The 25,148-nt window shown below is 42.9% G+C and overlaps 2 protein-coding genes across 9 annotated transcripts in view; one reads left to right on the top strand and one right to left on the bottom strand.

Annotated features, from left to right (window-relative positions):
* LOC140203969 (uncharacterized) overlaps positions 1-25,148 on the bottom strand; it is a 49,336-nt gene extending 24,188 nt beyond the window's left edge. The window contains exons 1-4 of one of the 6 annotated variants that reach the window (XR_011887471.1): positions 25,056-25,125; positions 23,198-23,312; positions 14,517-14,571; positions 8,340-8,900 (exon numbers count right to left, since the gene is read on the bottom strand). Coding sequence is in view for 3 of the 6 variants with exons in the window: in XM_072270163.1 (XP_072126264.1) it covers positions 20,697-21,734 (1,038 nt within the window). In the remaining 3 variants the exon portion in view is untranslated. Of the gene's footprint in view, positions 1-8,339; positions 8,901-12,118; positions 14,572-19,388; positions 21,760-23,197; positions 24,025-25,055 lie in introns of those variants that run through there. The other 5 variants (XR_011887470.1, XM_072270163.1, XM_072270161.1 and 2 more) reach the window with 5 other exon arrangements.
* On the top strand, positions 1,321-3,779 carry LOC140203976 (uncharacterized). Of its 3 annotated transcripts, none has more exons than XM_072270175.1 (2): positions 1,321-1,469; positions 2,461-3,779. In XM_072270175.1, exon 2 carries the CDS (start codon positions 2,760-2,762, stop codon positions 3,543-3,545), a length of 786 nt encoding a protein of 261 aa, XP_072126276.1. In that variant the 5' UTR covers positions 1,321-1,469; positions 2,461-2,759; the 3' UTR covers positions 3,546-3,779. The 3 variants fall into 3 exon arrangements, with proteins under 3 accessions (XP_072126276.1, XP_072126277.1, XP_072126278.1); XM_072270176.1 differs by having other exon boundaries at positions 1,321-1,518; XM_072270177.1 differs by having other exon boundaries at positions 1,331-1,405.

Raw genomic sequence — 25,148 nt, 5'->3', positions numbered from 1 at the left:
CATACATACCCAGGGTACAAATACCATGAAGACCAGCTTTTTGCAATAGTTACTAGCCTGACGAATATTAATTATGTACATGTCCACACAATATGCACGCACACACACACAGTATACATACATGTATATATGTTTATACATGTATACCTATGCACTGTTGGCCAGAAGAAACTGCAGTCTGATCAAGGACAGGGGAAGCAGATCCAGTTGTATTTGTTTCCCCCATTTTGTGGACTCTGAACAGTTTCTTGCTCTCGGATAATCTAATCAGAGCAACTGAATGTGGACACAGGAAGCTTCTGGTAATGATCTGCTAAACCTGAGACCATTCTCAAACAAATAGCCATTTGTTATGTAAAGGGCTTGGACTCTGAACAGATCCTTGCTCTGGGACAATCTAATCACAGCAATATACCTGAGACCATTCTCAGTGCAGTAGCTACTTGTTTTGTAAAATGCCAGACCTGCAATCGGTAATCTCGTTAGACTCTGTCTGGGTTGCCTCCTTTAACTGGTGCGGACCAGTCAGGGTGTAAAGACACAAATACACAAGGCTGGGGTGGGCAGAGCCATCAAACAATATTGGCTGTAGCCCTGTACAATGACCATTAAGAAGCTGACCCAGGTAGGTCAGGTGGCCTTGAGCCAATGGGGTGGAGAGCCAATGGTTCAACTGATGAGGAACAGTATAAGACTCAGGAGCTCCAAATACGCAGGGGCGATAACTCTCCAGCAGCCAGAGATCAACCATCGCGGATAAGGAGGACTCCACGGACACGTGGAGATCGGGACCACGAGGAATGCCTGGCCAGCGCGGATTCCTTTCCTGGGTAATATCCTTCTCTCTTCATTGACTGTCAGGGAATTCTAGTAGGGTGCACACGAGACGGTTCGTGAACCCACGTGCTTTTAGTTGAAACAATAAAAGTTACTTGTCGGTAACTACAGATTCTCTGTGCCTCACTGACCATTATTGCAAGGGGTGATTCTTGTAACAACACATACACAAATACATCATGGACGTTCTAGAGTTCAAATACTGGAATCTGCGGCAATACAAAAAGCACTGTAGGAACAGAGGGTTACATAATTGTACATTAGATCATTTGCATTTACTCGTTCTCTATTTTACTAAAGTGATTCCGTTTTCTTGTGGAATTTATTAATTTATTACTCTTCCCATCCCAAACTAAATGGCACACTTCACAACCCAATGGCCCCAAATATACCCAGAGGTCTTTGCGGGTGGAACTATGACCGATTAGCCAAAGCGGCCGCCGAACCCAGTGCGCCGGTCTGAGCATGCGCAGTAAAAGCGACTGAGGCGGCCTGCGGACAACGTAGCGATTCCGGAACTGGTGGAACAATCACAATAAGAGAAAATCCGCCGGTGCTGAAAATTAAAGTAATACACATAAAATGCTGGAGGAGCTCAGAAGGCCAGACAGCGTCTGTGGGGAGAAAAAAAAGTAAACAGTGGATGTTTTCTCTTTCCTGTAGATGCTGCCCAGCCAGCTGGTAGGAGAATGTTAGGGACGGGAAGGGGTGCAGCTCGTGGATGAAGTGGGGTGGGTGTTATTGAAACATCTGATCTAAACGCAAGGACTAGGATTAGCGTTCAAAGACTTGCTGGGGACTGTTCACGGGTGGGGGGGGGGGTGTGCGCGTTTAGCTACAGCTCCCAGGTGAACGGGGGTGGGGGAGGTGTTAACCGGCTCACAGTACTGCGCATGTGCGGCTATCTTGGCGGTTAGCCAGAGAGCAGAGTAGAAGCCAATTGGTCCGTTTATTTGATTGACAGTCACGGTCTGCGAGTACGATATAAGTTCGGCACAACATCGTGGGCCAGAGGGCTATAATGTTCTATGCTTGTACACAATTCTTTGATGCTGTTTGCTTACGTGGACTGAGATCTTTGGTCAGCTTTCTCTTTAATAATCTTGCCCTTCTGTCTGCACCCCAACCACTACTAAACCCCAGCGTTTCCTAGTAGAACTGCAACAATTCTGGAAGGTTGCTTCCCACTGGTGGTTTCTGTGAGGACAGACCATGTCCAGATCCTAAAAGATTAATAAATAACTAAATAATGATTCCATCCAGTTTGTAAAAAGTCCGTAAATCAGGTTATCATAGCAACAAAATATCAAGAAGTGGTCAAGATTGGTCCTTGTGATAACAGAGCAACACAAACACAATACTGGAGGAACTCAGCAAGTTAGGCAGCATCTGCGGAGAGGAATTAACAGTCAACATTTGGGCCGAGGTCTTGCATCAGGACTGGATAAGGAGGAAGCAGGCAGGTTATAATAGCAGTGTATACTTTGGGTTGGGGGTAAATGTAGCATTCACGTTGATCTTAAAAATTGTGGCGGACAAATTCTAGTGTATATGGCAGGCTATTTTTTATGGTCTCAGCCTGCATATTTTGAGTTATTAGTCATGTTAAAATTGTTTTTACAGGTGTTGGAAGAGGAGAATTAACAAATGGTGAAGCTTCAAATGCAACATCACCCCTCTGAATTTCATTGGGATCTGAGTATCATCGTGTTAATTGTGGAAGGAAAAAATGTATGTCTATGTTGCCACTGAGAAAACATTTTAAATATCAACGTGACTGGAGAAGTTTCAGGACCACAAAAGAGTGTTCTAATGCAGGCGTGGGGGAAGGATTTTTAACATTTACACTCCTGAGAAAACACTACCCACTGAATGGAGAAAAGCCCTGTGTGTGTCACTGTGATGTGAACTGATCATTCATCATGGAGAAACACAAAGATACTTGCAGCAGGAAGAAGCCCTGGAAATGTGGGGACTGTGGAAAGGGTTACAATTCGCCTTCTCAGCTGGAAATTCATCGACGCAGTCACACTGGGGAGAGGCCCTTCATCTGCCCAGAGTGTGGGAAGGGGTTTGCTCAGTCCGTCAGTCTCGTAGTGCACCAGCGGCTTCACACCAATGAGAAACCATTCAGTTGCTCTCAGTGTGGAAAGAAGTTCCGGTCTTCATCCAACCTCATTGAGCACCAACGAGTTCATACTGGGGAGAAACCATTCACCTGTTCTGAGTGTGGGAAGGGATTCACTTGCTCTTCACATCTCACTGATCACAAGCGTCGTCACACAGGAGAGAAGCCATTTGTCTGCTCTCTGTGTGGGAAAGGATTCAATAAATCATCTCACCATCTTAGCCACCAGCGACTTCACACAACCGAGAGACCGTTCATCTGCTCAGTTTGTGGAAAGGGATTCACTAGTTCATCTCAGCTTCTGATCCACCAGCGAATTCACACCAAAGAGAAGCCTTTCAGTTGCTCTGTGTGTGGGAAATGCTTCACGTGCTCAACAAACCTCACTTCACACAGTCGTGTTCACAATGAAAACAGGCCTTATAAATGTTCTGACTGTGAGAAGAGCTTTAAAACCAGAAGAGATCTGATGTACCACCAACGTACTCACACTGGGGAAAAGCCTTTCACTTGCACTGAATGTGGAAAGGGCTTCGCTCGTACATCCACCTTGCGAAAACACCAGAAAATTCACCAGTGACTTGTGAGAATGAAATGTTTGCTTTGTTAGGGTGTCAGATATTAATGTGTAGCTGATTCAGGGTTAAGTTTAAGAAAGAGAAAGAATATAATCGGTGTTTCTAATTACATTCCAATGAGATAAATGAATTTTAAAAAGGGTCATTGTTTTGCTCAGGTAACATGCACTTGTAAGTAAATGAATTCAGCTCACGAATAATTGTTAAAGAGAAAGGTGGATGATTAGTGGATTAAAGCTGACTATATCCACCTCTGAGTGTCACGCTTTTAATTCATTAACAAGGTTAAGACTTTAAATGACCCAGTTCTGTTGTTAACAAGGTTATAAACAGAACAAATGTACATTTTTCAAATTCAGTGTGAGTGCTGAGGGCAGTCCGAGTGTTCTGGTATGGAACTGGGGCTTTGGTGCGTCACGTCCAAGCTGACCATCGAACATCCGTTTATACTAATTGCATTTTTACTTTGCTGCAACCCCATCTAAAGAGGGAGGGGAAGCAGCCAGAGGTCTTCATAAATATCGGCACCAAAGACAGAGACAGAAAAGGTGAGGAGATTCTGAAGAGAGACCTTGGGTAGAAAGCTGAAAGGGAGATCTGGGTAAAAAGCTGAAATACAGGACCTCCAGGATAGTCATCTCTGGATTGCTTCCCATGCCACGTGTCATTGAGGGTAAGAATAGGTGATTTGGCAGGTGAGTGCCTGGCTGAGGAACTGGCAGATTTATGGATCATTGGGATATCTTCTGGGGAAGGTAAGACCTGTACAAAAGGGACCTATACCCTTGCTAGAGTTGTTCAGGATGGTTTAAACTAATTTGGCAGGGAGATGGGAACTGGACTGATAGTCTTGAGGCTGAGGTAGTTTGTTTACAAACAGAGGCAATGTGTAGTGAGACTGCTAGCAAGGAAAGGCTGATAGGGCAAATTTGCAGTGAACAAGATGAGTTGCAATGTAAAAGGTGGACAAAATCGAAAAGGGTGAATACAGGGCTAAAGGTGTTATATTTGAATGTGTGCAGTATACAGAATAAACGTGGTGAACTTGTACCACAGTTTACAGATTGGCATGTATGATGTTGTGGGCATCACTGAATCATAGCTGAAAGAAGAGTATAGCTGGAAGCTTAACATCCAAGGAGTCACATTGTTTTGAAAGGACAGGCAGGTAGACAGAGGGGGCGGTGTGGCTCTGTTGGTAAAAAAAAAAAAAATGAATTAAATCATTAGAAAGAGTTGACGTAGGGTCAGAAAGATGAATCGTTGTGGATAGAGCTAAGGAACTGCATGGGTAAAAAGACCCTGATGGGAGTCATATGCATATCCCAAACAGTAGTAAGGATATGGTCTACAAATTTCAATGGGAGATAGAAAATCCATGCCAAAAAAGCAATATTTCAATAGTCATGGGAGATTTCAATATGCAGGTAGATTGGGGAAATCAGGTTGGTGCTAGATTACAGGAGAGGGAATTTCTAGAATGCCCATGAGATGCTTTTCAGAGCAGCTCCTGGTTGAGCCCACTAGGGGATCAGCTATTCTGGATTGGTGTTGTGCAATGCACCAGAATTGACTGGACAGCTTAAGGTAAGGGAACCCTTAGAGACCATTGATCATAATATGATAGAATTCACCCTGCAATTTGAGAAGAAAAAGCTAAAGTCAGATGTGGAGTAAAAGGAAATTACATTTGCATGAGAGAGGAGCTGTCCAGCATTGTTTGGAAAAGAACACTTGCAAGGAGGACGGCACAGCAGCAATGGCTGGAATTCCCAGGAAGCGATTTGGAAGGTGTGGAATATCTACATCCCAAAGAGAAATAAGTATTCTAAAGGCAAGATGACACAACCATGGCTAACAAGAGAAGTCATAGCAACATAAAAGCCAAAGAGGGAATATAATAGAGCAAATTAGTGGGAAGTTAGAGGATTAGAAAGCTTTTTTTAAAAAAAAACAGAAGGCAACTAAAAAAGTAATTAAAAAGGAAAAGATGGAATATGAAGGTAAGCGAGCCAACAATATTGAAGTTTTTTCAGATACGTCAAGTGTAAAAGAGATCCGAGAGTGGATATTGGAACATTTGGTAAAAGATGCTGGAGCAGTAGTAATGAGGGACAAAGAAATGGATGAACTGAGTAAGTATTTTGCATCAGTCTTCACTGCACAAAACACTAGCAGTATGCTGGAAGTTCAAGAGTGTCAGGATGCAGAAGTGTGTGAAGTTGCCATTACTAGGGAGAAGATTCCTGGGAAACTGAAAGGTCTGAAGGTAGATAAGTCTCCTGGACTAGATGGTGTACACCCCAGGGTTCTGAAAGCAGTGGCTGAAGAGATTGTGGAGGCATTAGTAACGACTTTTCAAGAATCAACTGATTCTGACGTGATTCCAGAGGAATGGCAAATTGCAAATGTCACTCCTTCAAGAAGGGAGAGAGGCAGAAGAAAGGAAATTATAGTCTCATCTCTGTAGTTGGGAAGTAGTTAAGGTTGTGGTTTCAAAGTACTTGGAGGCAAATGATAAGATTGGCTGCAGTTAGCATGGTTTTCTTAAGGGAAAATCTTGCCTAACAAATCTGTTGGAATCCTTTGAAGAAATAACAAGGAGGATATAGACAAAGGAGAATCGGTGGGTGTTATGTACTTGGATTTTCAGAAGGCCTTTGACAAGGTGCCACACATGAGGCTGAGTAACAAGCTGTAAGCCCGTTACGTATTACAGGAAAGAGACTAGCAGAAAGCAGTGGCTGATTAGCAGTAGGTAAAGAGTGGGAATAAAGGGAGCCTTTTTGGGTTGACTGTCGGGGACTAGTGGTAATCTACAAGGCTGTATTGGGATCACTTCTTTCTATATTATATGTTGATGACTTGGATGACAAAATTGAAGGCTCTATAGCAGGGTTTGTGCATAATACAAAGATAAGTGGAGTGGTAGGTAGTTTTGAGGAAGTAGAGAGGCCACTGAAGAACTTAGACAGATTAGGAGAATGGGTAAAGAAGTGGCAAATGAAATACAGTGTCAGGAAGTGTATAGTCATACACTTTGGTAGAATAAATAAATAGACTATTATCTAAGTGGAGAGAAATTTCAGAAATCTGAGGTGCAAAGAGACTTGGGAGTCCTTGTGCAGGATTCCCTAAAAATTAATTTGCAAGTCGAGTCTGTGGTGAGGAAGGCAAATGTGATGTTAGCATTCATTTCAAGAGGACTAGAGCATAGAAACAAGGATGTATTGTTGAGACTTTATAAAGCACTGGTGAGGCCTCACTTGGAGTATTGTACGCAGTTTTATGCCCTTATCTAAGTAAGGATATACTGAGAGGGTTGAAAGGAGGTTTATGAAAATGATTCTGGGCTTGAATGGCTTGTCATATGAAGAGCATTTAATGGCTCTGGGCCTGTACTCCGTGGAACCCGGAAGAATGACAGGTGACCACTTTGGAACCTATCGAACATTTAAAGGCATCAATTGAATGGATGCTTCCTATGGTGAGAGAGTCTTAAGACCAGAGGACACAGCCCCAGAATAGAGGGACGTCCCTTTAGAATGCAGATGAGCAGGAATTTCTTTAGCCAGACAGTGGAGAATCTGTCGCCACAGGCATCTGTGGAGGCCAAGTCTTTACATATATTTAAGGCAAAGGTTGAAAGTGCTATGCACCAGCAGCAATAGATTACAAACTAAGTCAGGTTTTAATGCTAAAACCACTATCTTTATTAGTATCTACTCAGAATATAGAAAATTAAACGGGATAAACAGAAGTTAACAGTGTTATGCCTGTGTGTGGCTCCCAAACTGTCAAGCTTAGGAACAGTTCTTAATGTCTTAAGATTAAGATGGCAAAGTAGAAAGGTTCAGTAATCCACGGAAATAAATGAGGGGAGAGGTTTGTAAATCCACGTTAAAATATAGAGTGAAGGCGGTCACGAAGAAATTCCACACGTTCCACGCTGGGAAACGAAGTAGCAGTTGCCGAAGATCTTATCCGTCGAGTCGTTCCAAAATCCACGTAGAGATATCCCAAAGTGATGATGCAGCTCTATAGAACTCTGGTTAGGCTACAATTGGAGTACTGTGTCCAGTTCTGATCGCCTCACTATAGGAAGGATGTGGAAGCATTGGAAAGGGTACAGAGGAGATTTACCAGGATGCAGCCTGGTTTAGAGAGTATGCATTATGATCAGAGATTAAGGGAGCTAGGGCTATACTCTTTGGAGAGAAGGAGGATGAGAGGAGACATGATAGAGGTGTACAAGATAATAAGAGGAATAGATAGAGTGGATAGCTAGCGCCTCTTCCCCAGGGCACCACTGCTCAATACAAGAGAACATGGCTTTAAGGTAAGGGGTGGGAAGTTCAAGGGGGATATTAGAGGAAGGTTTTTTTTTACTCGGAGAGTGGTTGGTGCGTGAAATGCACTGCCTGAGTCAGTGCTGGAGGCAGATACACTAGTGAAGTTTAAGAGACTACTAGACAGGTATATGGAAGAATTTAAAGTGGGGGGTTATATGGGAGGCAGAGCTTGAGGGTCGGCACAACATTTTGGGTCGAAGGGCCTGTAATGTGCTGTGTTCTATGTTCTAAAGTGGCAGTCACGGAACATCCCTTCTTCCAAGTCGTTACCACATAACACACCTGAATCCAGGTAAGGGTTAATAACAGTGGATGCCATAGGATACTCCAACAAGAATCCACATTCGGATTATACGAAGTGACAATCACAAATCCAATGTGCACGGAGTGCCATTAATCAACCCAATCTTTTGGGTATGGGACAGTATCAGACTTTATCCATTGTACAACAAGCCCCTGCTGGCAGCTTGCGGGCCAAAATCCTCTCTCTTCTCTCTCTCTCCTCTTACACTCTATCTCTCTCTCTCTCTCTCTCTTCTCTTACTCTGAAAATCCCAGCGGTCCATCGTAGCCTGTTATACTGATGTCATAGTCCCGCCTCATCCAGGCATTTTAAAGTGACACTCACAGTAAATGAAACGGTCACATAACAATGGATTCTTGATTAGTCAGGGCATGATGGGATGCGGGGAGAAGGCAGGAGATTGGGGCTGGAAAGGAAAATGGTTCAGCCATGATGAAATAGTGGAGCAAATTTGATGGGCCAAATGGCCTAATTCTTATATCTTATGGTGTAATCTGCTCACCGAGGCACTCGGGACAATTTACAATAACAAATTAACCTACCGACCCATTCACCTTTGGGGCATTGGAGGAACCTTCAGCAACTGGAGGAAACCCACATAATCACAAGGAAAACGTGCAAACTCCACGCAGTCAGCACTGGATGTCAGTATTGAATCCAGATTCCTGGAGGGCAGCAGCTCCATCAGCTGGACCATTGAGCTATGGGAAATATAAGAGATCATTATGGCAAAGTAAGTAGGATTGAGGCATGCTTTGTAGGCAACAAGAGATGGACAAAAAAAGAACTATTAAATAGTATAAGATACAACTGGTAGGATTCCAAGTGGACACAGGGCTAACTTTGCCTTAACTCTGTGGTTAGACTTAAGAAGTGTCAAAAGGAAGATCAAGGGGCCAACCAGACCGCTGATTTAGAGACATTATCTGGGTCTTGGTTACAGTATCATTTTAGGGGTAGTGCCCTCCCAAAATGCCCTCAGCGATATCTTCTGCTGATGAATGTTTGTGATGCCTCCAGTTAGGGGACCACGGTACTGTAACAGTTAGTGTGTTGCTATTACAGCTCGGGGCGTTGGGAGTTTGGAATTCAATTCCAGTGCCCTTTGTAACAAAGTTTGTATGTTCTTCTGTGTGCGTGTGGGTTTCCTACTATAGTCCAAAAGAGGTACCAGTTTGGTTAATTGGTCATTGTAAATTGTCCTGTGATTAGGCTAGGGTTAAATCAGTTGGTTGCTGGGCACATGGCTCAGGGGTGGGGGAGGGTCAGAAGGGTTTGTTCCATGCTGTGTCTCTAAATAAATAAATTAAACACAGGTTACTTCCTTTAATCTTCCCACACCCTGCAAGGATTGGACCCTGTTCAATCTTTCCAATCTATATACCTGCTCAACTCTCCTATAATAAAATTTATTCTTGTACCTGCTTCAACCACTTCTGGCAGCTTATTCTACATAGATACCACCCTTTCTGTAAAATAATTGGCCCCTCAAGCTCCCATTAAACCCTTCCTCTCTCATCTTAAACCTTTGCCCTCTAGTTCATTGAGTAAGCAAGCTTCAATATTCCCATCCCAAGCTTCTCAATTTATCCCTCCCTCATATGGAAGTGAGAACAAGATAGAAAAATGCAAGTAATCTTCAGAAGAGCTTTCTCAATGTCTCCAATGATCTTTCTAGGCTTTGAGCTGCTGTTCAAGAAGGAAGCAATGGGTACAGAGCAACAATTGTCTTTGAACAGTGTTTCTCTTGAAGGCAGAGATTTTATCGCATAACAAAGGTGTCTGAAACTAGAAGACATCGGTTTAATGTTAAGAGCAGGAGGTTCGGATTATGATATTTGTGAACAGAAGGCTCCCTTATTCTGGAATTTTTATTTGAGCAAATTTTTCACAAACCTGGAGGCTGCATTCTGGAATACAATTTCTGAAAAGGTAGAGGAGTTGAATTGACTTTGTTACATCCTTCAAATACATGAGGAGTAAAAATCTTTATGTTAGGTCTCCGTTCAAATGTGCAATTATAGTAATTTATAATATGTATAACAGGATAGTCAATATAACACAGTAATAGAGTAGTGTCAGGATGAATTAATCATTCTGATGGCCTGGTGGAAGAAGCTGTCCCGGAGCCTGTTGGTCCTGGCTTTTATGCTGTTGCACCGTTTCCTGGATGGTAGCAGCTGGAACAGTTTTGTGGTTGGGGTGACTCAGGTCTCTAATGATTTTTCAGGTCCTTTTTACACACCTGTCTTTGTAAATGTCCCAAACAGTGGGAAGTTCACATTTACAGATGTGCTGGGCTGTCCGCACCACTCTCTGCAGAGTCCTGCAATTGAGGGAAGTACTGTTCCCATACCAGGCAGTGGCACAGCCAGTCAGGATGCTCTCAATCATGCCTCTACAGAAAGTTCTTAGAATTTGGGTGGCCATACAAAACTTCTTTAACTGTCTGAGATGAAAGAGGCGCTGTTGTGACAACTTACAACTAGACAGACACTCACAACATTAGACAAGCACTTGAGTGATCCCAACATAGGGAACTGATGACCAAGTGAAGGTAAGTGGGATTAGTATAGATGGGTGTTTGATAGTCAGCATAGCCACAATGGACATGTGGCCAAGTGGTTAAGGCATTCGTCCAGTGATCTGAAGGTCGCTAGTTCGAGCCTCAGCTGTGGCAGTGTGTTTGTGTCCTTGAGCAAGGCACTTAACCACACATTGCTGTAGTGTCTGTGCGAGGAGTGGCGCCCCACACAGACTTCCAATCTGTGCCTTGTAAGGCATGAAAATGCCCGACGCAGGCCTCTCATGGTCTGAGTCGACGTTCCCTCCCTCCCTCTCCCCTCCCCTGCCCCACCACAGTGGAACTCTGCCATGGATGGTCCCAAGCCCAGCTGCGAAAGGAGAAGGGTGGGCATAGGGCTGGCAATCCAATCCCATAAAAACCCAGTGCTAGAGAAACACCAACAGAAGCTCCAAAGTCCTGACCCCTAGGACAGGAAGGTTACACCAGAAGATGGACTACACTTGGGAAAACTTGAAAGATTGGCCCAGGTCAGGGGATCCTGGCAAGCTGCTGTCAGTGGCCTAGGCCCTAGTAGGGGTGATGGGCTTAAGAATAAGAAGAACGACCACGGAACCAACTTTTGTGCCGTATGAATCGATGCAGATCAACACTGCTTGAATGAGTCTGACATCAAGTTTCCTTTGTCTAAATTATGAGTTTGGATTGTAATCATATAATCCCTTGGCTCTGGCTCCTGTGCTATTAACAAGCTGCAACACAAGTGTGAAAATACCACATGCAGCCCTCTTTGCCACTGGATGACCGGCAGAAAAAAAAATATAAATATTAGACGGCAGTAAGGGTGGGGAGGAATTAGATATAAATATTAGAAGGCAGTAGGGGTGGGGAGGAATTAGATATAAATATTAGAAGACAGTAGGGGTGGGGAGGAATTAGATATAAATATTAGAAGGCAGTAGGGGTGGGGAGGAATTAGATATAAATATTAGAAGACAGTAGGGGTGGGAGGAATTAGATATAAATATTAGAAGGTAGTAAGCGAGGGGAGGAATTAGAGACGCAGACAGAGTCCACACAAGAAGGATCTCTTCCCAGAGCCTCCTTTTTGTGGCAAGCAACACGTTCATCTGCAACTCATTGGTATGGTTTTCTACTTTTTTAAGAATCATACTTGATTTTGGAAATCCTTTGGAGAAATATGATCTATGTTAGAATTACTCCTCAAATAAATGCACAATTTAAAGTAAATACCTATGTTTAATCTGTGTCATTAGCTGGAAGTATCTCCTCCTTGGTTGGGAAGGAAGGGGAACTCAGTGCTCTAGATAGTGATTACAGACAGCTAAATCCCTTCAGAACAGAGATTAAATTAGTTACATAACTCAGTCTTTAAACTCTAGGAGGCACAATATCCTCTCCAATAGCTTCACTAACACTCACCTGAGGCTCACGATCTTATGAGAATGAGACTGATACTATTTTATGAGAATCATACCATCTGATGTGAAATATTAGCAATGACAAAATGTGGCAAATTGATTGCTGTAACAGTCTTTATTGAAATAATGCAGGGGATTTAAAAGGCATGGGTTCACTAGTGTCAGAATTATAAAGGTGTCTGTGTGAGAGAGAGAGAGAGAGAGGGAGGGAGGTTGACGGAAAGAGAGAAGATAGCAGTGGTCTCCTAATGAGATTAAGAGGAATTCCTTTACCTAGAGGGTGGCGAATGTGTGGAATTCATTGCTACAGATGGCTTTGGAGGCCAAGTCATTGGATACATTTAAAGTGGAAGTTGACAGGTTCTTGATTATTCAGGTCATCAAATGTTACCGGGAGAAGGCAGGAGAATGGGGTTGAGAGGGATAATAAATCAGCTGAAAGACATACTCCTATGTCTTATGATCTACTATTCCAAGCATGATTTTTCCAATGTCTTGTATGGCTGCAGCAGGATGTCCTGACTCTTATATTCGCTGCCCTAACCACTGAATACATGCAAATACTTACTTCAGTGGCCTGTCTACCTGTTACGCACTAATTTACAGTACTGGTATACGCCCTGTTTCTTGCTTCACTCGAGTCTTATTGAATTCTAACAGCAGAACTTTTATTCCTCATGCTTGCCCACCTTAAATGAATCTTCATTTGATTTATCCACCTCTTGTGTTGAGTATTGCAACCTTATGCACTTAGACAATATATTGTATTGTAAAGGTTTATTTCTGTCTTACCACAACCTAATTCATTACTAGGTCATTCCATAACCTAATCTGAATGTAAAGACGTAATGTGAATGTGTTAATCTCTGCTCAGGTAACATGAGTGAGGAGATTTTGTTTCAGGGTCTAGGCTGTATGTGTCTGGAAGTTAAGCGCATGTGTGCATCTTAGATAAGATGAAATGCATTTTTTTTTGATGTTATGTACAAGGCAGATAGTTGGCAGGATTCTAATATCATTTGTATTGTCTTTTAGAGTTGCCACTGTCATATTGGTTTTGTATATTTTGTTATTTTTTTTAATTTTCATACTGCATACGTAACTAGTGTGTGGGCCAAAATTAGGCTGAGGCTGTAACAGTGGGAATGGTTTTCTTTTTCAAACTCATTTTCTTGTTTTTATTTTTGATATCCTCTTTCTGCATTAAAAAATCTGAAACAGATAAAGGAATTAATAACCCAAAAAAGTATTTGTTGTCCTGAGTGTATTTTCCCAGGCTACAAAACTTAAAATGCAGGTGGGTAGGTTCTTGGTTAGTAAGAGCGTCAAGAGTTCCGGGGAGAAGGCAGGAGAATAGGGTTGAGAGGGAAAATTAATAAATGATTGAATGGCACAGATTGGCCCAAGGGCCTAATTCTGCTCCAATGTCTTATGATCTTACAGCTCCTGATATGTCAGTGAGTGGTAAAATCTTGGGGGTGGACAGAGGAACTGACAGATACTTGTGAAGAACAGGTGACAGGAAAGAAATAAGTGGGGAATGGGATTGCTCTGAGAGCTGGCACAGGCTCGAAGGGCCTAATGGTTTCTTATTATCATAAGGATAAAAGGAAAGGTACGTCGCATCCGGAATTTTTCCAGTTAGCAGACGACTTCCTTCCTCCCACGCCGCTCTGACGTAGTGGGAAATCGCATACGAGGCAAGTTACAGCAGTGGTTTGCCATTGCCTTCTGCCGGGTGAGTTTCCAAAGAGATCACCAGCTCGTAAACCAGCATGGATGGAAAGCGTGCAGGGGAGCCGGCTGGATTTGAACTCAGGACCTCCCACGCCACAGTACAGTCCAGCATTGATGCCACTAAGCCACCAGCCGGGTCGAATGGTTAAGGCATAGTTCAATTTTGGTCCTCTTGTTCAAGAATGGAGAAAATCAAGAAACTCCATTCCCCTGTCTCAGGGAGACAGATACCACCTGCATTTTGTTAACTCACTATGTTCCAATCTCATGTATCTACTTCCACATAGATTCACTCAGTTATTCCTGGATGTTTTATTGCCTGAGCCCTGCAAGCACAGGAAGGGAAAACCCATTTCATCTCAGGCCCAGTTTGAATTATGTGCAGAATGCAATGGATAGATCAAGATGCACTTGAGCAAGCAACATTAGTTTCCTTGCAAAGATATTCACTAATTTTAAAAAGGGCAATAGAAAGTACCAGTTAGATCAAAAGTCAGATGGTGTATCAGTCAGTGGAACCTGGATAGAGTCAAGTGCAGTAGCTAGTGTTTCTTGGCAAAATGGGTTGTCTGCATCTTCTGGGTTGTGTATAATGTTAAAATTTGTTGACGTACTCTGCCACTGAGACGTATTGGCTGAGAGGTGTTTATCCACACTTCCTCTTTGAACCTGTAGGCAGAGAATGTGTACAGTATCAAAGCCATACTCCTCATTTGCATCAAATAATTGGAACAAATAATACAGGAACTACCAATCTGAACTCAGGATTCAACAATAGAGACCGCCACATCATCTTATGGGAACATTGTTCCAAATAATTCTTCATTGTTCTTACTCCAAGGGGCAAGAGTATTCTTGAAGCTAGACTTGTGGACCAATACTCCCAAAATTACTTGTCTTAATTTATCGTTGCTAGCACGAATGGTCTTTATGCTTTTAAGTACCACTAAAAATGTTCTCATGATCAGTTACTTACAAAATGCATACTGCATCTACATTACAGATGATGAACAATTTCCAGAAAAAGAAGACTTAAGAGTTTAAGTAAAAATTTGGTATTCACTAGTCAGACATCTGGTCTGCCCAGCTTTGCTGTAGACTGAAAAGAAACAACTCATGGATTGGAAATGGGTCAGAAACCACACTGTGTAGACGAGTGGCTCACAGGTAGAGATTTATCTGTCTCCAGCTGTTGGCTCCTAATGTCCCTAACTTTCTCAGATTTACTTCATTTCAAGGAATAGGGGACAAAAGACAGTGACGATAGGAGACAGATAAAAAGCAGAGATGTTTGTGAAAGCAAGTGGATCGAAGATGTTAATATGGAGAAAATGTTTCCAGAGCCACCCCAAGGCAGACATTGTTTAAGATTCAGTGCGACTCACAAATACTTTAAAAGTGATTGAAGATCATTTCATCTGACTGTGAGAAGAGCTCCCACACAGAGTTAAGAATTAGGAGTAAGGTAGGCCACTCAGCTCTGAGCCTGCACTCTCATTCAATCAGGTCATAGTTGATCTGATTATAATCTGCAATCCTACCCACTATGGGCAACCTTTCACACATTGCCTATCAAGTATCAATCTTCCTTTGCCTTATAAACAATATTATGGGCTCTGCTCCCTTGGAGAAAGAATTCCAAAGACTGAGAGAACTATCAGTCATAAATGAGTACCATATATTTGAAACTGTGACTCTGGGCCTGGCTGCCCCCATTCTTCCCACATTCACACCGTCATGACAGCCTCACCTCCTTATGCTTCTATCAAGTCTCAGCTTTTCAAACTTCAGCTGAAATAAGCCTGTCCAACTTGTCCTCATAGGGTCAATTGCCATATTCCAGATGTCAGTTTAATAAAACTTAGAATGCATTTATTTCCTTTTGTAAGTACTCCAGATACTGTTTCACCTATACTACAAAACATATTACCTTCCTACATTTGTACTTAATTCTCTTCATCATAAATACTGATATCACTAGTTTTCGTGATATTTTATATGTGCATATTGCCTTTGGCAAGACATTCATTATGATACACAGATCTCTCAGCATCTCTGGGCTCCACCATCTTGCGCCATTTAGAGAAGAAGCTGATACCATAATTTTTCCCCTGCAAAATGGTTAATCTCACATTTTTCCATATTATGTTCCATTTGTTAATTACTTTATTGATTTCACTTAACCTACCTATTTCCCTTGAACCTATCTTACCTATATCCCCCCCCCCCCACACAACTCACTTTCCTCGCAGTGTTATCAGCAGATTTAATCATCTTTGGTTACTTCAAAAAACAAAGCCTGCTCCAAGCCTTCTCAAGTAATGTCCCCAATTACTTCTCTGCTACATGGAGGACTGCATTGGTGCTGCTTCCTGCACCCATGCTGAGCTCGTCAATTTCACCAACTTTGCCTTCCACTTCCATCCTGCCCTTAAATTCACTTGCTTCTCTGACATCTCTCTCCCCTTTCTCAATCTCTCTGGAAAAAGATATCTACTGATATCTTTTAGAAACCTACTGACACGCACAGCTACCTAGACCACACCTCTTTCCATCCTGTCACTTGTAAAAATACTAATCCCTTTTCTGATTTTCTCTGTCTCTGTCATCTCTTTTCTCAGGATGAAGCTTTTGTTTCAATAACATCTGAGATATCTTCCTTCTTCAAAGAAGAGGTTTCCCTTTCCTTTACCATTGACACTGCTCTCATCCACTTCTTCACCATTTCTGGGATATCTGCCCTCATTCCATCTTCCCACTGCCTTAGCAAAGAATAGAGTTCCTCTTGTCCTTACCAAGCACCTCGTGAGCCTCTGCATCCTGAAAATTATTCTCCGCAACTTCCACCATCTTCAACAGTATCCTACCACCTAACACATCTTTATCTCCCCTCCACAGTTCGCTTTCCCCAGGGATTATGCTCTCTCTGGTTCCCTTGGCAATTCTTCACTCCTCACTGATCTCACCCCAGGTATTTATCCCTACAAGTGGAACAAGTGCTCACCAGCCCATTCATCTCCTCCCTCGCCAGCTTTCAGGGCCCCAAACAGTCCCTTCAGGTGAGGTAAAACCTGATGGGGTCATCTACTGTATCCAGTGCTCCCAATGTGGCCTCCTTTATATTGGTGAGACCCGATGTAGATTGGGGGACTGCATTTTTGAGCACCTTTGCTCTTTTCCCCCTCTTAATTTCACTCCCCCTTCCCATTCCGACCTGTCAGTCCATGGCCTCCTCTCCTAGCATGATGGAGCCACTCTCAGGCTGGAGGAGCAACACTTCATTTTCCTCCTGGATAGCCTCCAACGTGATTTCTCTAACTTCCGACAATTTCTTTCCAACAACGGGAGATGATAATGGACTTTAGAAAGACTAAGCCTGCACTGCTCTCTGTTACTACTGATGGTGAGGATGTGGATATGGTGAGGACCTACAAGCACCTGGATGACAGACTTGAGTGGAGCACCAACACAGAGCCTCTGCTTCCTGAGAAGACTGAGGTCCTCTGGAGTACGCATGCCTCTCCTTCACATGTTCTACCAGTCTGTTGTCATCCGCACTATCTTCTATGTGGTGGTGTGCTAGGGCAGTGGCATCAACACAAGTGATGCCAACAGGCTCAATAAACTGATTGGAAAGGATGGCTGTGTTATAAGAGTCAAACTGGACACACTGGAGGCTGTGCTAGAACAAAGGTCACTACAAAAAATCCTGGCAGTTCTGGACAATATTTCTCACCCTCTGCACGCCACCTTGGCTGAACAGAGGAGCACTTTTAGCAATAGACTAAGACAAGTGCACTGCTCCAACGAGGACTATATCAGGTCATTCTTAACCTCAGCCATTAGGCCTATAATGAGTCAGCCTATAGCTGGGGAAGTGACGACACCCTCCACTTAAACTGTTTGAGGTAACATGTTTTATTCTTTCTTAATTCTCTTCTAATATTTGTATATCTGTGCACTTGTAATGCTACTGTGACACCGTAATTTCCTTTGGGATCAATAAAGTATCTACCTATCTATCGCATTTTCCATACCCCATTCTACCTCCCCTTTTCACCTGTCTATCACCCCCCTCTGGTGCCCCCCCTTTCCTTTTCTCCCATTGTCCTCGCTCAACTCCTATCAGATTCCTCCTTCTTCAGCCTTTTACCTTTCCCATCTGTCGCCTCGATACTTCTCAATTCATCGCTCCTCTTCCACTCCCTCACATGGCTTCACCAATCACCTTCCATCTTGTACTCCCTTTCTTTCCCTCACCTTATTCTGGCTTCTTCTTCCTTCCTTCCCAGTCCTACTGAAGGGTCGCGGCCCAAAAAGTTGACTTGTTTACTTCTCTCCATAGATGTTGCCCAGCCTACTGAGTCCCTCCAGCAACGTGTTGCTCTGGATTTCCAGTATCTGCAGAAATCTCTTGTGCTTAAATCACAAGGCTCCACCAACTTGGAAAAATATTCATTCCACTTCTTGGAACTATACTGGCTTGGCCCAATTACTTGGACTTTTGTAAATCTTATAGTAGTTATAGTTTCTAACTATTTTCCTACATCAGATGTTAACTGCCATGTGGAATCCTGCTTTCTGTCTCCATTCCTTTTTAAATGAGCTAAATTTGTATGTCCAATGAAATGGAAAAATCTACACAATTTTGGGAAGTTAATACCATAAGACCAACATCATCTGTGTCACTTCTTTTGAGACCCTCGAAAGAAGTCCAACAAATCCCAGTGAGTTTTCAGCCCACACCTCCAATAATTTACAGAGGAGCATTAAAATGTGATTGTAATTATCCTGACTTCCTGACTGTCAGACCATACTTGTTTGCTCCTGTTTGTGTTCTCAGTACATCTGTTTGTCTCAAGTATTTCTCGCACACAGATGTGAAACCTACAGTTTTGTGCTTTTACTATTTCTGTCATCTCTAGTCCTGCCCACTGAGTTAATTTTAGATTTGTACTGCAGATCCCTTCAGATCAGGTTATCATTGCCATATTAGTATCCTTTGCTCAAGCCTTCTGTGCTATTCAAGCTCATTTGCCGAACTTTAATCCGCTTTCCTCCACTACTTGTTTTAAACCCTCCCTACCTCCCTAGCTCTGCGAAGTTATGAGAAGACTGATCCCAGCAGAGTCTGGATGTATGTCACCCATCTGCGCTTCCCAGAACTGATATCAGAGCTGCACAAACCAGAACCCAACTTCTACAAAACTACTGCCGTGTATTAATTGCTCGAACATAGAATACTACAGCACAGTACAACCCCTTCCGGCCACAATGTGGTGCTGGCCTTATAACCTACTCTAAAATAAATCTAACCCTTCCCTCCGAAACAACCTCCATTTTTCTGCCATTCATGTGCTTATCTAAGATTTTTTAAATGTCCCTAATGCATGTACCTCTGCCACCACCACTGGCAGGGCATATACCCACCCCTCTCCATATAAAACTCTTACCTCTGACATCCCCCCCCCACCCCCGTACTCTCCTCCTTAAAATTATGCCCCTCAGATTAACTCTGGCTATCGACTTGATCTATGCCCCTTATCATCTGGTACAACTCTATCAAGTTGCTTCTTCTCCTCCTTTGCTCCAAGGAGAAACACTCCTCAGAGGACATGCTCTATTATCCTGATAAATCTCCTCTGCACCATCTCTAAAACTTCCACATCCTTTCTGTAATGAAATGACCAGAAATGAACATGATATTCCAAATGTGGTTTGATCAGGGCAGCAACATTTCTCTCATATGCCTGAAGTGAAATTGTACATAGCTCAGGGACTGATACAGGGATTATTAACTAATGTGTTGTAATTTGGTGGCCAGTTCCTTCCCACACAGACTTCCTTGTCCTGCTTCTGTCGTTGGTACCCGAACTTTTGGACTTTGCTACACAGGACAGCATTAATTTCCCTCACTATCGTTTCTCCCCCAACCACCACATTCTCACTTGATTTCCTCCCCCTTCTTCAAACTCTTTCCCACTATTGACTGTTAGCACAATAAAATGGAGTGTTTGATCATACAATCTACCTTATTATGGACTTGCACCTTTTGTCCAGCTGCATTAAATGTTCCCTGTAACTGTAACACTTGTTTCCCTTGTACAGATCAATGCAATGTTGAAATGAAATCATCTGTATGGATAGCATGCAAAACAAAATTCTTCACTGCCCCTTTGTACAGGCAACAATAATAAACCAATTTATGTTTTGGAGATTTTCACTGCTCCTTCTCATGATCTTCTGTCCCCTGTGGCATCGGAGACTGGAGTCTATAAAGGTCGCAGTGTTTTGCTTTCATTTTAGTGTTTGATCCGTGTGTTCTTTTTTCCTGATATGTTTAAACTAATAGTTTGCTACCATTTTAGAAGTATTAGTTTTTAAAAGTTTCCAATATTGATTTAATTACTGTGTCACTAATGCTAATTTTTACCTGTATTATGTAAGCTGACTGCACAGTCTCAGAAAGATCAAATAAAACCTCTTATACAAAGGGATTCAATTAATCAATTTCCCCTCTTCTTTCTTAGAGGTACCATTACATATAACATGCAAATCAGTACAAATGCAGTACAGTTTGATCAACACTTTCGGAGATGCTAACAGATAAAACATTTCAAACACATTGAGTTGAAGATATTGCACAAATGTGTCCAACGATGTTATCAAAACAAGCCCCCACTTACAGCAACGACATAAACAAGTAACTGGAACAAACCCGGACTCTCAGGATGAAAGGCATTTTGTCCTGGGTGCGAATAACAACAGCGGTACAGTCCAATACAACGCTGCAGTCACTTGTGAACTTGCTGGTGTCGCAGCAGGCTGGATGACTGAGTGAATCCCTTCCCACATAAAGAGCAAGCGAAAGGCTTCTCCCCAGTGTGAATCAGTTGGTGTCTCAGCAGGTAGGATGACAGAGTGAATCTTTTCCCGCACTCCAAACAGGAGAAGGGCCTCTCTCCCGTGTGGACTCGCTGGTGCCTGATAAGGTTGGTCGAACATCGGAACTTTTTTCCACAGTGTGTGCAGTTGAATGGTTTCTCTCCGGTGTGAACTCGCTGGTGCCTTTGCAGGTCAGCAGATACAGTGAATCCCTTCCCGCACTGAGAGCAGGTGAAGCGCCTCTCTCCATTGTGAGTGCGCTGGTGTTTCAGTAGTTCCTGTTTACTCTTAAAGCCCCTTACACATTCAAAACATGTGTAAGGTTTTTCATCAGTGTGAACCAGTTGGTGTGCTGTCAGGTTGGATGACTGGGTGAATCCTTTCCCACACACGGTGCAGATAAATGGCCTCTCCCCAGTGTGAGTTTTTTGGTGTTTCAGCAAGTGGCTTCTCTTTTTAAAGCTCTTCTTACAGTCCAAGCATTTAAAAGGTCTCTGATCGGTGTGAACGAGCTGGTGCGCGGTGAGGTTGGATGCAGAAGTGAATCCCTTTCCACATGCAGAGCAGGCAAAGGGCCTCTCCTCACTGTGTACGTGCTGGTGTTTCAGCAGATGAGCCCTGCTTTTGAAACTCTTCTTACAATCGGAACACTGAATAGGTTTTTGGTCAGTGTGGACAAGTTGGTGTGCGATGAGGTGGGTTGACTGCGTGAATCCTTTCCCACACATGGAGCACGTATACGGCTTCTCCCCGGTGTGAATACGCTGGTGTCTCAGCAGGGTGTATGAACGGGTGAAGCCCCTCCCACACACAGAGCACAAAAATGTCTTCTTGCCCACCAGAATGGACCTTCTCACTTCCATTTCCAGACGCTGAAGAGCTTTGGGGCTGCATGATTCACACGATTTGTCCTGGTCTTGACCTGATGCTTTGTCTGAATTTTCCATCTGAGGACTCTCCTTTTTTAATATCCTGTGAAATGTTTTCAATGGATAAAATACGGGAAAAAAAGATGAGTGAGAACCCACAAAATAAGCAAAGGTAGGTTGCAAAATTGAACTTTATGAATATGCTGAGTTGTGGGGCTTGTGCTAGAAAACCATGGCAACTCAGTTGGTTCATTATTCTCCTTCGGGAAAGGGAATCATCAGCTAATCCCGATGTAAACCAACATCTGGGCTCTGGCAGAGAAAATACAGCAGAAGAGTGGGGTTGGGGGAGAAGGCAGATTTTATACACATTCTCAGACAGAAACTTCCTTGCCTGCAGACTCCAGCTAAAAGAGTGAAGTAGCTAAATGAAAATATTAGTGCTTCCCATCTCTCATCCTAATCCCACAGCACTCCTAATTGAACAGCTTGATTATCTTCATTCCTGTTTTTATAACACCGGATAATAATGATATTGCTTCCTAAATACTTTTGGGTGTACCTTGTGGATTTTGGGCTGCTGATCATGAAAATCACCATGAAATTTCCCCATCATGCACTATTTTTTTAAAAATTACCTATACTCAAGTCAGAATAACTGATGCCAAGATTAAGGAAGGCATTTTTGCTGATTCACAAATCAAACAGGTAATCAGTTCAAAGAACTTTTAATGGGACTGGAGAAAATTGTATTGAAGGCATTCAACGGTGTTATTGAAACTTCTCTTGGCAACTATAGTGCACCAAGCTACATGGCTGACAACATGCTTCAAGCATACAAAACAATGTCACTAAAAATTCATTTTCTGGATTTCCATTTAGACTTCTTCCCTAAAGTCTTGATGCAGTCAGTGATAATCATGGTGAAATATTTCACTATGATATTGCAGTCATGGAGAAACAGTATCAGGGCAACTGGAATTCATCAATGCTGGCTGATTATTGTTGGACACTTAAGCAAGAGGCCTCAGACACCGAGTACAAATGAAAATCATCAAGCTCAGTTGAACTATTGCAAAACATCAGAACAGTTATGCAATTAAACAAATTATATTCAATAAAAGGTAATTTCTTGTCTCTCCAAATTCCCATGTGATGCAAGTAGTCTGAAATTATAGCTTCAAGTGGTCTATCATAAACAAAAGACAACTCTGAGAAAGCGACACTTCTGAAAGAAATGGTTGTCCAGTGTAATCAGGAGCAGCAACGTGAGAGTACTTTCAGCACATAAACTGCAGTTCTGTCAGCAGTCACCAACTTTTCAAAAGCTATTTGAGAACGTTACTGTTCGCCTTGCAAGTGGTACTGACATCAAGAACAGCAATAGAAAGGTCTCATCTCTACAGAGAGTGCATTGTTGAAAGATAGAGTTTATGCCACTAATAATCAAGAACTGGGTTGGGCAATGATGCTAGCTGTATTGCACCCTGTAAACAAACCAGAAACAGTAGATTGCTGTTCAGAGATTCAAAGCAACTCACGTGTAGTTGACTACTCCAGCACAGTGCTGCCTCTCCCTGAGCTTTCTTTCTGCTGGCTTCTAAGCAATTAATCCATACTTGTCAACATTATGATGCCAGGCGAGGTCCAGGGGCTCTGAAGAGGTACAGAAATTAGGCCATGATTTTAAGTTGGCAAATAATCAATAAAAGATGATTCACGTTACAGAACTTGGTAATTTAACCCAGATTGAATGACTGTAATAGTTACTCAATTCCTTATGCACCACATGGGGTTTGCTTCAATCAATTTATTGATCTAATCACCCAAATAGAAATCTATAAATAACATTGGGCAGTAATGCACAAAAATGTTTTATTGGCCTTTATTGCAAGAGAATTTGAGTACTAGAATGTGGATGTATTGTCATGGCTATATAGGGGTCAGAAGAGCTGAGATCCCATCTGGAGTTCTGGTCTCCTCATCAGAAGATTTTGCTGCCATGGACGAGGTATAACAAAGGTTTGCCAGCTTGATTCCTTAGATGGCAGGACTGTATTCAGGGCTTATATCAGAATCAGAGCACAACTTACAGAATCCTATGAAATTGTAACAGAACCAGACAGGTAAGGTACAGGGGGGATGGTCCTGGTGGCCACAGATTCCAGAACCTTCCAGTTACCAACTCAGGAAATGAGGAAGCACATTGGAAATTCAAATCAAGGGAAAGTTCTTCACCAAGAGGGAAATTATCCACTGCAGAGAAGGCAGTCGAGGCCAAGTCATTGAACATTTTCAAGGAAGTAAATATATGTTTTAAAGATAAAGGGTAAAGGTAGGAGCAGGTTCTGGTCCTCTTAACTGCAGCAGATTTAAAGCCTGAATAACCTGCTCCTGTTCCCTGTTACTATGACAGAAGTCTCAACATTAGCTTATGGAGAGGCAGACCAGACTCAATGAACCTAATGGCCTAATTCTGCTCCTATATCTTATGGTCAAAGCCTTACACAAGAATATTGATCATGAGCAAAAAGCAAGCTGCTGGAGGAAGTCTCTCATTTAGACTTTCAGTCCAGATGAAGGGTTTTGATCCCAAGCAGTGACTGCCCATTTCTTTCCACAGACACTGAGCTCCTTTAGCAGCCCATTATTTGCATCCGATTCCAGCAGCTAGTCTCACGTCAATATTAATTTGGCCTCAATTGTATTGCTCTGCTTAACTTTATTAAGTTGTTTAAAGCCTGCCTGTAGGAGAAATTCACAACAATGCCTGACATCAGTTATCAGGAGAAATTGGAGAAGCTACAATTATTCAGCCTGGAACAAATGAGGTTAGAGGGTGAAGTTATTGCGGTATTTAATGCTATGTTTTAAGGTAATTGACGACGAAATCAGAAGATGTAGGGACAATATTATTTTTCAGTCTGAATTTCCAGCAGGGAGAACAGCACCTTGAAATAAGTTCTCAGCAGATTTAATAGTTATGCCGAAAACGCAGATATACTATATTAAAAAAAAATCTATCTAGGGAAAAGCAGTAAAATTGGTATCAGCTGATGTGTCAACATGGACCCTAAAAACTTATTTTTAACGCTGGCCAGTCGTCTCGAAAATGGCGAAGGACCATACCCAGGATGCCTGGCGGGCTGGACAATGGCCTATTTCCTGCAGACGGGGAGGGGGGCAACGCGCCAAGAAGCGGGGGTCTCGTGGCCGAAGCGTGTGTTTGAAACGAGCGTGCGCAGTGCGGCCTACGGTCCCTCAGTGTGGCGGGTGTGGGCCTCAGAAACACCGAGCGCGCTGCTTTGTGCTCGGATCAGAGCCGCGGCATCAGCCGAATAGACGGTAAATCCCCTTCGTCGCTAAATGTATGGTGCAGCCCCTCCCCCGCCCCCCTACCCGGCATCACCCGCTGACTTCTCCCGTTTCCACGGCGTCCGGCTCACCCGCAGGAGCTTTGACGCATGCGGTATCAGCATGAACCGAGGCTCA

This window comes from Mobula birostris, chromosome 10 (genome assembly GCF_030028105.1).
Source record: "Mobula birostris isolate sMobBir1 chromosome 10, sMobBir1.hap1, whole genome shotgun sequence".
Lineage (NCBI taxonomy): Eukaryota > Metazoa > Chordata > Chondrichthyes > Myliobatiformes > Myliobatidae > Mobula > Mobula birostris.
The sequence above is the reverse complement of the archived record's forward strand: the minus strand, read 5'-3'. Positions and strand labels throughout refer to the sequence as shown.